Below are 13,218 nucleotides of genomic sequence, written 5' to 3'. Positions count from 1 at the left end.
TCCTTTCAAGACTACTGGGAACTCTGAAAAAAAACAAGATTGAATCAGTGATCTTCAGGTTGAAGCTCCAGAAAGAGGCCCTCTTAACCGAACAGTAAGCAGGGGAAGCAACATAGTGATTGCTTTGCAACGCTTGCAGTTAGCCACTGATTACTTCTGAACCACTCATTGTTGAATTTGCAATTTCCGACTTGTTGTGTAATGTTTATGTCCAATGGCTGATGAGCACCGATACGCTTTGTCTATAATTTCTCTTCATATGACAAAGATTGAAAAGGATTTGCTAGTAGATTGTCTATGTGATTCATGATGATGACTGCTTGTCTAGCTTGCTTGCTAAGATTTTGAAAGTATGATCAAATCATTATTTGTCACATGCACCGAATACAACAGGTATTACAGTGAAATGCTTACTTATACAGTGGGGCAAAAAAGTTATTTAGTCAGCCACCAATTGTGCAAGTTCTCCCATTTAAAAAGATGAGAGAGCCTGTAATTTTCATCATAGGTACACTTCAACTGACAGAAAAGAGGGAAAAAATCCAGAAAATCACATTGTAGGATTTTTTAATGAATTTATTTGCAAATTATGGTGGAAAATAAGTATTTGGTCACCTACAAACAAGCAAGATTTCTGGCTTCACAGACCTGTAACTTCTTCTTTAAGAGGCTCCTCTGTCCTCCACTCGTTACCTGTATTAATGGACCTGTTTGAACTTGTTATCAGTATAAAGACACCTGTCCAAAACCTCAACAGTCACACTCCAAACTCCACTATGCCAAGACCAAAGAGCTGTCAAAGGACACCAGAAACAAAATTGTAGACCTGCACCAGGCTGGGAAGACTGAATCTGCAATAGGTAAGCAGCTTGGTTTGAAGAAATCAACTGTGGAGCAATATTTAGGAAATGGAAGACATACAAGACCACTGATAATCTCCCTCGATCTGGGGCTCCACGCAAGATCTCACCCCGTGGGGTCAAAATGATCACAAGAACGGTGAGCAAAAATCCCAGAACCACACGGGGACCTAGTGAATGACCTGCAGAGAGCTGGGACCAAAGTAACAAAGCCTACCATCAGTAACACACTACGCCGCCAGGGACTCAAATCCTGCAGTGCCAGACGTGTCCCCCTGCTTAAGCCAGTACATGTCCAAGCCCGTCTGAATTTGCTAGAGAGCATTTGGATGATCCAGAAGAAGATTGGGAGAATGTCATATGGTCAGATGAAACCAAAATAGAACTTTTTGGTAAAAACTCAACTTGTCGTGTTTGGAGGACCAGAATGCTGAGTTGCCACCAAAGAACACCATACCTACTGTGAAGCATGGGTGGAACATCATGCTTTGGGGCTGTTTTTCTGCAAAGGGACCAGGACGACTGACCGTGTAAAGAAGAAGAAGAATGGGGCCATGTATCGTGAGATTTTGAGTGAAAACCTCCTTCCATCAGCAAGGGCATTGAAGATGAAACGTGGCTGGGTCTTTCAGCATGACAATGATCCCAAACACACCGCCCGGGCAACGAAGGAGTGGCTTCGTAAGAAGCATTTCAAGTTCCTGGAGTGGCCTAGCCAGTCTCCAGATCTCAACCCCATAGAAAATCTTTGGAGGGAGTTGAAAGTCCGTGTTGCCAGCAACAGCCCCCAACATCACTGCTCTAGAGGAGATCTGCATGGAGGAATGGGCCAAAATACCAGCAACAGTGTGTAAAACCTTGTGAAAGCTTACAGAAAACGTTTGACCTCTGTCATTGCCAACAAAAGGTATATAACAAAGTATTGAGATAAACTTTTGTTATTGACCAAATACTTATTTCCACCATATTTGCAAATAAATTCATTAAAAATCCTACAATGTGTTTTTGGATTTTTCTTTCTCATTTGTCTCATATTCATATGTATGAAGTGTACCCTTGTGATGAAAAGTAACAGGCCTCTCTCATCTTTTTAAGTGGGAGAACTTGCACAATTGGTGGCTGACTAAATACTTTTTTGCCCCACTGTAAGCCTTTAACCAACAATACCGTTTTAWGAAGAAGAACAAAAAAAAGTGTTRRGTACAAAATWGATAAGTAAAAAATAAGTTTAMAWWWTKTTGACATGATCAGTCCAATCAAAGCTACGGTAGATATAGCATGATTTGACATCATTTCATCTGTGGCCAATGACCTTGAGCCTTCTTGGATGGGCACTTCTAATGTAAATCTATGGACACACCCTTGTCCACCTCCCTCGCGTTATGCCCTTGGGAGAGTCCCCGCAGCCATATTTGTCRTCAGTCCAAATGATTTGCCAAGAAAGGGAAGTTTGCAATGTAAGCCCCTCAGCCCTCGTTTTTAATGGAGTTTGCRAGAGTATAATTATGTTCCCTTCGGGGCCTGAAACACCCCATAATTCAATTCCCTTTGATTGTACATCCGCTAAGAAAAGTCAGCCAAAACGTAAAACCTCCACGTCAATATGGATTCCTTCCTCCCTCGCCCCTTGCCCTGCAAGTGTAAACTCGTCAGACATCATGAAACGTCATCAGAAGTGTCCACTTAATTTGAGGACTGAGGGGAGAGGGTGTGTCCGTTTAGTGTTTGGAATGCAGTCTATGTCAGCATCCAAGGGGTCTTGAACTGCCTAGCTCTCCCTGTAGATTCTGTGGTGAGGTAGTGTTCCCATGAGTGACAGAACACTGAGCCAATCACGGCACAACTAGAGAAGATTACCAATGCCTCCGCTCTGCATTTTCAACTGGCTGCCCCTCCAACACAGAAAGTACTGAGCTAGGCTGAAACACCTGCATTTTGGAGCTGCCTTACTCCAGAAAGCAAGAAAGAGACCATGTTTGTATGCGGCTTTATTCACTCAATAAATTAGTTTTACATTGTTTGCAAACTAATATGTGACAGGAATTAATGCCAAAATAACATGCAAAACAGGCAACMAAACATTTTGCTTAATGGGTGTGGCGCAAAACAGGTGATGCCTGAATGACAGGTCGCCACTGGCCTTAACCATAACCCTCACCTAACCTAACCCTTACTTTAACCATTTTACATTCCAAAAGAGGTGTGTGCTTACATGGACTCACAAGGGTAAGGTCAATGTTGGGATGTCCCAAGGATCCCTGAAAGCTAGGACAATTGGAAATCCCACTCATGCACAAGGAGCGGTCTTTGCGGGTCATGGCTAGAAGGGATMCAGGTTTKGTCCGAATTCACCTTTCATAGCAAGTTTGAGAACTTATGCAGCAGGTCTGGATAATTCACCTGGTAGGTTGGGAGAATTTGCACTATTGCACTATTGGTTAGTAAGCATTGGTTAGTAGTAAGTAAGCATTTCACTGTAAGGTCTACAACTGTTGTATTCAGCGCACGTGACAAATAAACTTTGATTTGAATTAGGTTAAGGTTTGGAAAATGGTTAGCCTAATATGAAAAAAAGAAAACAAACACATTAATGTACATTGACAAAAAGCTGGATTCATCTAGACATGATCTTTTCGCACTGCTCCGGAGCTCAAAGTCCTTTCCCTATTCCGCTAAAAATCGCTCAGTGTTCACAGGAAAAAAAGAAACTACTGCTCCAAATTCACTCCGTACATTTTTTGTTAATAAAGATTATTTAACATACACCCCATCTACTTTCGTGACTGTGTACCTTTTGTTTTGAAGTAGGCTATCGTAATAAGAAGCTTCAACATTTCAACATGTAGGCTATAAAACAAGGACCGTACAGTGCATTCGAAAGTATTCAGACCCGTTGACTTTTTACAACATTGTTACGTTATAGCCTTATTCTAAAATTAATTAAATAAATTGTATTCCTCATCAATCTACACACAATACCCCATAATTACATACTAAAAACAAGTTTTTAGAAATTGTTGCAAATTTATGAACAAAATTAAAAACAGAAATACCTTATTTACATAAGTATTCAGACCCTTTGCTATGAGACTCCAAATGAAGCTCAGGTGCATCCTGTTTCCATTGATCATCCTTGAGGTGTCTCTACAAGTTGATTGAAGTCCACCAGTGTTAAATTCAATTGATTGGACATGATTTGGAAAGGCACACACCTGTCTATATAAGGTCCGACAGTTGGCAGTGCACGTCAGAGCACTGCCAATAATTGTCCATAGAGCTCAGAGACAGGATTGTGTCGAGGTACAGATCTGTGGAAGGGTACCCAAAAGATTTATTCAGGGTTGAAGGTCCCCAAGAACACATTGGCCACCGTCATTCTTAAATGGAAGAAGTTTGGAACCACCAAGACTCTTTCTAGAGCTGGGCGCTCGGCCAAACTGAGCAATCGGGGGAGAAGGGCCTTGGTCAGGGAGGTGACCAAAAACCTGATGGTCACTCTGAAAAAGCTTCAGAGTTCCTCTGTGGCGATGGGAGAACCTTCCAAAAGGACAACCATCTCTGCAGCACTCAACCAATCAGGCCTTTATAGTAGAGTGGCCAGACGGAAGCCACTCCTCAGTAAAAGGCACATGACATCCCGCTTGGAGTTTGCCAAAAGGCACCTAAAGGCCTCTCAGACCATAATAAACAAGATTATCTGGTCTGATGAAACCAAGATTGAACTTTTTAGCCTGAATGCCAAGCATCACGAAAGGAGGAAACCTAGCACAATAGGTGAATGTCAATACCTCTCATAAATACAAGTAGTGATGAAGTCAATCTCTCCTCCACTTTAAGCCAGGAGAGATTGACATGCATATTATTAATATTAGCTCTCTGTGTGCATCCAACGGCCAGCCTTGCTGCCCTGTTCTGAACTAATTGCAATTTTCCTAAGTCCTTTTTTTGTGGCACCTGACCACACGACTGAACAGTAGTCAAGGTGCGACAAAACTAGGGCCTGCCTTGTTGATAGTGTTGTTAAAAAGGCAGAGCATTGCTTTACTATAGACAGACTTCTCCCCATCTAGCTACTACTGCATCAATATGTTTTGACCATGACAGTTTACAATCCAGTGTTACTCCAAGCTGTTTAGTCATCTCAACTTGCTCAATTTCCACATTATGTATTAAAAGATTTAGTTGAGGTTTAGGGTTTAGTGAGTGTTTTGCTCCAAATACAATGCTTTTAGTTTTAGAAATATTTAGGGMTAACTTATTCCTTGCCACCCACTCTGAAACTAACTGCAGCTCTTGGTTGAGTGTTGCAGTCATTTCAGTCGCTGTAGTAGCTGACGTGTATAGTGTTGAGTCATCCGCATACATCAACTTGGCTTTACTCAAAGTCAGTGGCATGTCATTAGTAAAAATTTAAAAAAGCAAGGGACTTAAAAAGCTACCCTGTGGAATTCCTGATTCTAACTGGATTATATTTGATAGGCTTCCATTAAAGAACACCCTATGTGTTCTGTTAGACAAGTAACTCTTTATCCACATTATAGCAGGGAGTGTAAAGTCATAACACATACGTTTTTCAAGCAGCAGACTATGATCAATAATGGCATAAGCTGCACTTTAGTCTAAGAAGACAGCCCCCACAATCATTTTATCATCAATTTCTCTCAGCCAATCATCAGTCATTTGTGTAGGTGCTGTGCTTGTTGAGTGTCCTTCCCTATAAGCATGCTGAAATTCTGTTGTTAATTTGTTTACTGTAAACTAGCATTGTATCTGGTCAAACACATTTTTTCCCARAAGTTTACTAAGGGTTGGTAACAGGCTGATTGGTCGGCTATTTGAGCCAGTAAAGGGGGCTTTACTATTCTTGGGTAGCGGAATGACTTTAGCTTCCCTCCAGGCCTGAGGGCACACGCTCTCTAGTAGGCGTAAATTGAAGATGTGGCAAATGGGAGTGGCAATATCGTTTGCTATTATCCTCAGTMATTTTCCATSTAGATTGTCAGACACTGGTGGCYTGTCATTGATGACAKACAACAATAATTTTTTCACCTCTTCCACACTGACTTAACGGAATTCAAAAGTACAATTCTTGTCTTTCATAATTTGGTCCGATATACTTGGATGTGTAGTGTCAATGTTTGTTGCAGGCATGTCATCCCGAAGTTTGCTTATCTTGCCAATGAAAAAGTMATTAAAGTACTTTGCAATATCATTGKGCTTTGTGATGAATGAGCTGTGGGCCATTCTAATCAAAAATAATTCCACACATACACTACCGGTCAAAAGTTTTAGAACGCCTACTCATTCAAGGGTTTTTCTTTATTYTTACTATTTTCTACATTGTAGAATAAAAGTGAAGACATCAAAACTATGAAATAAAACATATGGAATCATGTAGTATCAAAAAAAAGTGTTAAATCAAAATATATTATATATTTGAGATTCTTCAAATAGCCACCCTTTGCCTTGATGACAGCTTTGCACACTTTTGGTATTTTCTCAACCAGCTTCACCTGGAATTCTTTTCCAACAGTCTTTAAGGAGTTACTACATATGCTGAGCACTTGTTGGCTGCTTTTCCTTCACTCTGCGGTCCAACTCATCCCAATTTGGTTGAGGTCGGRGGATTGTGGATGCCAGGTCATCTGATGCAGCACTCCATCACTCTCTTTCTTGGTAAAATAGCCCTTACACAGCCTGGAGGTGTGTAAAATGGCCAGTAAGGCCATTCTACTGCCAATGTTTGTCTATGGAGATCACATGGCTGTGTGCTCAAATTGATACACCTGTCAGCAATGGGTATTTCAGCAATGGCTGAAATAGCCGAATCCACTAATTTGAATGGGTGTCCACATACTTTATGTATATGTAGTGTAAGTTCAGGAGTAAAAATTTGCTTAACAACTCACAATAAGTTGCATGGACTCACACTTCGTGCAATAATAGAAATAAAAATACCAGTTTAACACTACCTCATCTCTGTACCCAACACATACAGATATTGTAAGGTCCCTCAGTCAAGCAGTGAATTCCAAACACAGATTTACACAAAGACCAGGGATGTTCACAAATGCCTTGCAACGGGCACCTATTGGTAGATGGGTAAAAATGTAAAAAAAGCATACATTGAATCTCCCTTGAGGATGATTAAGTTATTCCACTTTGTATGGCGTATCAATACACCAAGTCACTACAAAGATACAGGCATCCTTCCTGACTCCGTTGCCGGACAGAAAAGGAAACCGCTCAGTGCTTTCACCATGAGGCCAATGGTGACTTTAAAACAGTTACATAGTTTAATGGCTGTGATAGGAAAACAACTGAGGATGGATCAACAACATTGTAGTTTATTTWATTTAACCTTGATTTAACTAGGCAAGTCAGCTAAGAACAAATTCTTATTTTACAATGACGGCCTACCCCGGCCAAAATCCTCCATGAACCTGGACAACGCTGGGCCAATTGTGCGCCGCCCTATGGGACTCCCGATCAGGGCCGGTTGTGATGCAGCCGGGGGTCGAAGCAAGGTATGTAGTGACGCCTCTAGCACCGAGATGCAGTGCCTTAGACCGCTGCGCCACTCAGGAGCCCACAATACTAACCTAAATGACAGAGGGAAAAGAAGGACACCTGTACAGAATACAAAATATTCCAAAATATCCTGAAAAGAAGGAAGCAAAGAAATGAACTATATGTCCTGAATACAAAGCGTTATATTAAGACCAAATCCATCACAACACATCATTGAGTACCACTTCATATTTTCAAGCATGGTGGCTGCATCATGTTGAGTATACTCGTTATCGAGGAACTAGAGAGTTTTTTTAGGATAAAAATAAACAGAATAGAGCAAGGCACAGGCAAAAATCTGTGGAAAACCTGGTTCATTCTGTTTTCCAACAGACATGGGAAACAAATTCACATTTCAGCAGGGCAATAACCTAAAACACAAGGCCAAATATACACTTGAGGTCCTTACCAAGATGACATTGAAAGAGAGTGGCTTAGTTACAGCTTTGACTAAAATCGTCTTTAAAATCTATGGCAAGACTTGAAAATGGCTGTCTAGCAATGATCAACAACAAACTTAACAGAGCTTGAAGAATTTTAAAAAGCATAATGCTTAAATATTGTACAATCCAGGTGTGCAAAGCTCTTAGAGACTTACCCAGAAAGACTCATAGCTTTAATCGCTGCCAAAGGTGCTTCTATAAAGTATTGACTCAGGGGTGTGAAAACGTACATAAATTAGACATTTCTGTATTTCATTGAATAAATGTGCTAAAAATATATAAAACATGTTTTCATTGTCATTATGAGGTAATGTGTGTAGATGGGTGAGATACAAAATCCTTTTAATCCATTTTGAATTCAGGCTGTAACAACAAAATGTGGAATAACTTTCTGAAGGCACTGTATCTACTAATGCATTATTTGGGTAGACAGTACACATGGTTACGAGTTTAATTGAATAGGCCTTGGAATTAGAAGGATAACTTGGCTTATGCAATTGCTTCATCTTTCCTAGACAATGCCATTCTGAYGTTAGATTACATTTTCTAACAAATCACGGTAGACTCAGATGATTTGCTGCATGTGTATTGCATGTGGTGCAAGTATAAGAGGAACCTTGATTTTCACCTTTTCCATGAGACTTGGGAGTATAGCAATGCGAGACTAGTATAGGAGTGAATGCATTTGCATAAGTTTGGGTTCTGAGTGTGTTTGGATGGAGAAGAATGTATGTGTTAAATATTTGTGTGTTCTTGAAAATTTATGTTCAAAATGTTTGACCAATGTCTTTCACTGTCTTGCAGTCTGACAATGGGCCAGCTGTATGAGAAAGAGAGACGAGGACGGCTTTCTGTACGTGGCGTACAGTGGAAAAAACAAATTTGGTTTTAGGCCTTCACCTTAGAGTTGACACAACCCAGTAATTTTTTCCAGAAAAGCTCAATTGTATCACTATCCAAATAGAGAAATTTGTGTGGAAGAAAAACCTCAACATTAATCATGTTACAGATTCATTTGTATTGCTAAACTCAGCAAAAAAAGAACGGTTCCCTTTTTCAGGACCCTGTCTTTCAAAGTTAATTCGTAAAAATCCAAATAACTTCACAGATCTTCATTTAAAGGGTTTAAACACTGTTTCCCATGCCGTTCAATGAACCATAAACAATTAATGAACATGCACCTGTGGACGTCGTTAAGACACCAGCTTACAGACGGTAGGCAATTAAGATCACAGTTTTGAAAACTTAGACATAAAGAGGCCTTTCTACTGACTCTGAAAAACACCAAAAGAAAGATGCCCAGGGTCCCTGCTCATCTGCGTGAACGTGACTTAGGCATGCTGCAAGGAGGCATGAGGACTGCAGATGTGGCCAGGGCAAAAATTGCAATGTCCGTACTGTGAGACGCCTAAGACAGCGGTACAGGGAGACAGGACGGACAGCTGATCGTCCTCTCAGTGGCAGACCACGTGTAACAACACCTGCACAGGATCGGTACATCTAACATCACACCTGCGGGACAGGTACAGGATAGCAACAACAACTGCCCAAGTTACACCAGGAACGCACAATCCCTCCATCAGTGGTCAGACTGTCCGCAATAGGCTAAGAGAGGCTGGACTGAGGGCTTGTAGGCCTGTTGTAAGGCAGGTCCTCACCAGACATCACCGGCAACGTTGCCTATGGGCACAAACCCACCGTCGCTGGACCAGACAGGACTGGCAAAAAGTGCTCTTCACTGACGAGTCACGGTTTTGTCTCACCAGGGGTGATGGTCGGATTCGCGTTTATCGTCGAAGGAATGAGGTTACACCGAGGCTGTACTCTGGAGTGGGATCGATTGAGGTGGAGGGTCCGCCATGTTCTGGGGTGTGTTCACAGCATCATCGAACTGAGCTTGTTATCATTACAGACAATCTCAACGCTGTGCGTTACAGGGAAGACATCCTCCTCCCTAGTGTGGTACCCTTCCTGCAGGCTCATCCTGACATGACCCTCCAGCATGACAATGCCACCAGCCATACTGCTCGTTCTGTGCGTGATTTCCTGCAAGACAGGAATGTCAGTGTTCTGCAATGGCCAGCGACGAGCCCAGATCTCAATCCCATTGAGCACGTCGGGACCTGTTGGATCGGAGGGTGAGGGCTAGGGCCATTCCCCCAGAAATGTCCGGGAACTTGCAGGTGCCTTGGTGGAAGAGTGGGGCAACATCTCACAGCAAGAACTGCAAATCTGGTGCAGTCCATGAGGAGATGCACTGCAGTACTTAATGCAGCTGGTGGCCACACCCATACTGACTGTTACTTTAGATTGACCCCCTCTTTGTTCACAGACACATTATTCCATTTCTGTTACATGTCTGTGGAACTTGTTTAGGTTATGTCTCAGTTGTTGAATCTTATGTTCATACAAATATTTACACATGTTAAGTTTGCTGAAAATAAACGCAGTTGACAGGAGGACATTTTTGTTTGTTGCGAGTTCAGTATCATATTGAAACTATACATGTACATTTGATCAAATCTTACTGGTCACCTAATCTTACGGTTAGCAGATGTTGCGAGTGTAGCGAAATGCTTATGCTTTTAGATCTGACAGTGTAGCAGTATCTAACAGGTAATATCTAACAATTCCACAACAAAACTGAAAACACACAATCTAGGAAAGGAATGGGATAAGAATAATTACATTTATGGATGAGCAGTGACGGAGCGGCTAAGAGCAATAGAAAGCGTAGAATACAGTCTATACAGTTGAAGTCGTAAGTTTACATACACCATAGCCAAATACATTTAAACTCAGTTTTTCACAATTCCTGACATTTCATCCTGTAAAAATTCCCTTGGTCTTCATAATGTGAAATGTCAGAATAATAGTAGAGAGAATGATTTACTTCAGCTTTTATTTCTTTCATCACATTCCCAGTGGGTCAGAAGTTTACATACACTCAATTAGTATTTGGTAGCATTACCTTTAAATTGTTGAACTTGGGTCAAAGTTTTGGGTAGCCTTCCACAAGCTCCCCACAATAAGTTGGGTGAATTTTGGCCCATCCTCCTGACAGAGCGGTGTAACTGAGTCAGGTTGTAGGCCTCCTTGCTCGCTCATGCTTTTTCAGTTCTGCCCACAAATTTTCTATGGGATTGAGGTCAGGGCTTTTGTGATGGCCACTCCAATACCTTGACTTTGTTGTTCTTCAGCCATTTTGCCACAACTTTGGAAGTGTGCTTGGGGTCATGTTCCATTTGAGAGACCTATTTGCGACAATGCTTTAACTTCCTGACTGATGTCTTGAGATGTTGCTTCAATATATCTACATAATTTTCCTTGCTCATGTTGCCATCTATTTTGTGCAAGTCCCTCCTGCAGCAAAGCACCCCCACAACATGATGCTGCCACCCCCGTCCTTCACGGTTGGGATGGTGATCTTCAGCTTGCAAACCTACCTCAAACATGATGGTCATTATGGCCAAACAGTTCTATTTTTGTTTCATCAGACCAGAGGACATTTCTCCAAAAAGTACGATCTTTGTCCCCATGTGCAGTTGCAAACCGTAGTCTGGCTTTTACTAAGGCTGTTTTGGAGCAGTGGCTTCTCCCTTGCTTTCAGGTTATGTCGATATAGGACTCGTTTTACTGTGGATATAGATATCTTTGTGGCTCTTTCCTCCAGCATCTTCACAAGGTCCTTTCTGTTGTTCTGGGATTGATTTGCACTTTTCTCACCAAAGTACGTTCATCTCTAGGAGACCGAACACGTCTCCTTCCTGAGCGGTTTGACGGCTGCGTGTCCCATGGTGTTTATACTTGCGTACTATTGTTTGTACAGATGAACATGGTACCCTCAGGCGTTTGGAAATTGCTCCCAAGGATGAACCAGACTTGTGGAGGTCTACAAGAGGTCTTGGCTGATTTCTTGTTCATCTTTAAAGACAATATATACCAAACATTTTGAATATATGAAAGGTAGCTGGACTACCTAATCAATAAAAACACAAAATGACTCTTTATTATCTGTACTCATTCAAAACAACCAATCCATTTTTAGCAACAGAAAAATATTCAGAAGTAATACTGTAATAATAAAACATAACATTCTGGCAATACAGGAACAAAGACTGTCACACAAATCAATAACGCAGATCTCATGAACATAATGTGAGATTGAACAGATAAATACATTTGAAAAACAGGTCATGCATTGTTCTAGTGGAATTTTAACACATTCCAAGCCAAGTGATTTATATCTGAATAGGCTACGTGGGGATACTGACCATGTGAGCTCCAAGCCCTTTCTAAACTCATGTCTTTGCATGTCCTGCCAAAATTAGTCATCGCCTCCTTGGCACATCCACAAGTAAAATAATGCTTCATGACAGTATGTTTGTGTCCTTTCACCTGTTTTTGGCTATGTCCCTCTAATAATCACACAGCATTCTGTACTAACCGGTTTCTGGTTAGTACACAGTTGTGCTGTGTTTCAGTGAAACTGCAGCAGGTCGCGATCACTGCGGAGCCACAGTGGGAAGGCCTGTGAGCGCAGCTGCAGCGAGGCCTGCTGGTACGACTGAGCCACCTGCTTGTAGTCCCAGTACGTCTGGAGCTCCTTTCCCCTACAGACACAATCAACAAACACAGAACCTCAGTGGCAGTTACCATGGCATATTAACCTCTTAAATCACAAGACATTAGATAAATKAACTATAGAATAAGAATGAGTCATTCTATTTATGTGGAATGAACCCTTGTCATGCTACTGAGGAAATTAAAGATTTTTTTCCAGGGTGTGGAAACATACCCCAAGGATTCCTGTCCTCTGTGRGCATTGTCTTACGTCAGATYGTGTCACTCCTAAGCGACACACTGACGTAAGACACACCCCTGGGCTTTTTCCACATKTTGTTGTGTTAGAGCCTGAATTTAAAATTGATTAAATTCTGATTTTGTCTTAATAATGGCCTTAACACACAATACCCTATAATGTCAAAGTGGAATTAGTTTTTTATTTATTTATAAAAAGCTGAAATGTCTTGAGTCAATAAGTATTTGCCACGTAGCACTCACCTCTGTCATCATGAAGTGCTTTGAGGGACTAGTCAAGGATCACCTCAACCTTACCTGCCACCCTAGACCGACTTCAATTTGCTTACCGCCCCAATAGATCCACAGACGATGCAATCGCCATCACTCTGCACACTGCCCTATCCCATCTGGACAAGAGGAATACCTACGTAAGAATGCTGTTCATTGACTATAGCTCAGCATTCAACCCCATAGTACCCTCCAAGCTCATCATTAAGCTTGAGGCCCTGGGTCTATAACCCCGCCCTGTGCAATTGGGTCCT

The 13,218-nt window shown here is 41.6% G+C and overlaps 1 protein-coding gene across 1 annotated transcript in view; it reads right to left on the bottom strand.

The window, feature by feature from the left end:
• Window positions 1-11,856: 11,856 nt before the first annotated feature.
• Window positions 11,857-13,218, bottom strand: part of adat1 (adenosine deaminase tRNA specific 1) — a 38,680-nt gene continuing 37,318 nt past the window's right edge. Inside the window, exon 9 of the mRNA XM_023985293.2 lies at window positions 11,857-12,486. Within this exon, the coding sequence (XP_023841061.1) occupies window positions 12,354-12,486 (133 nt within the window). The 3' untranslated portion in view covers window positions 11,857-12,353. The remainder of the gene's footprint in view (window positions 12,487-13,218) is intronic.

The sequence above is a fragment of the Salvelinus sp. IW2-2015 genome, linkage group LG4q.1:29, assembly GCF_002910315.2.
Source record: "Salvelinus sp. IW2-2015 linkage group LG4q.1:29, ASM291031v2, whole genome shotgun sequence".
NCBI classification, from domain to species: Eukaryota; Metazoa; Chordata; class Actinopteri; order Salmoniformes; family Salmonidae; genus Salvelinus; species Salvelinus sp. IW2-2015.
This window is presented reverse-complemented; position numbering and strand designations above follow the sequence as displayed.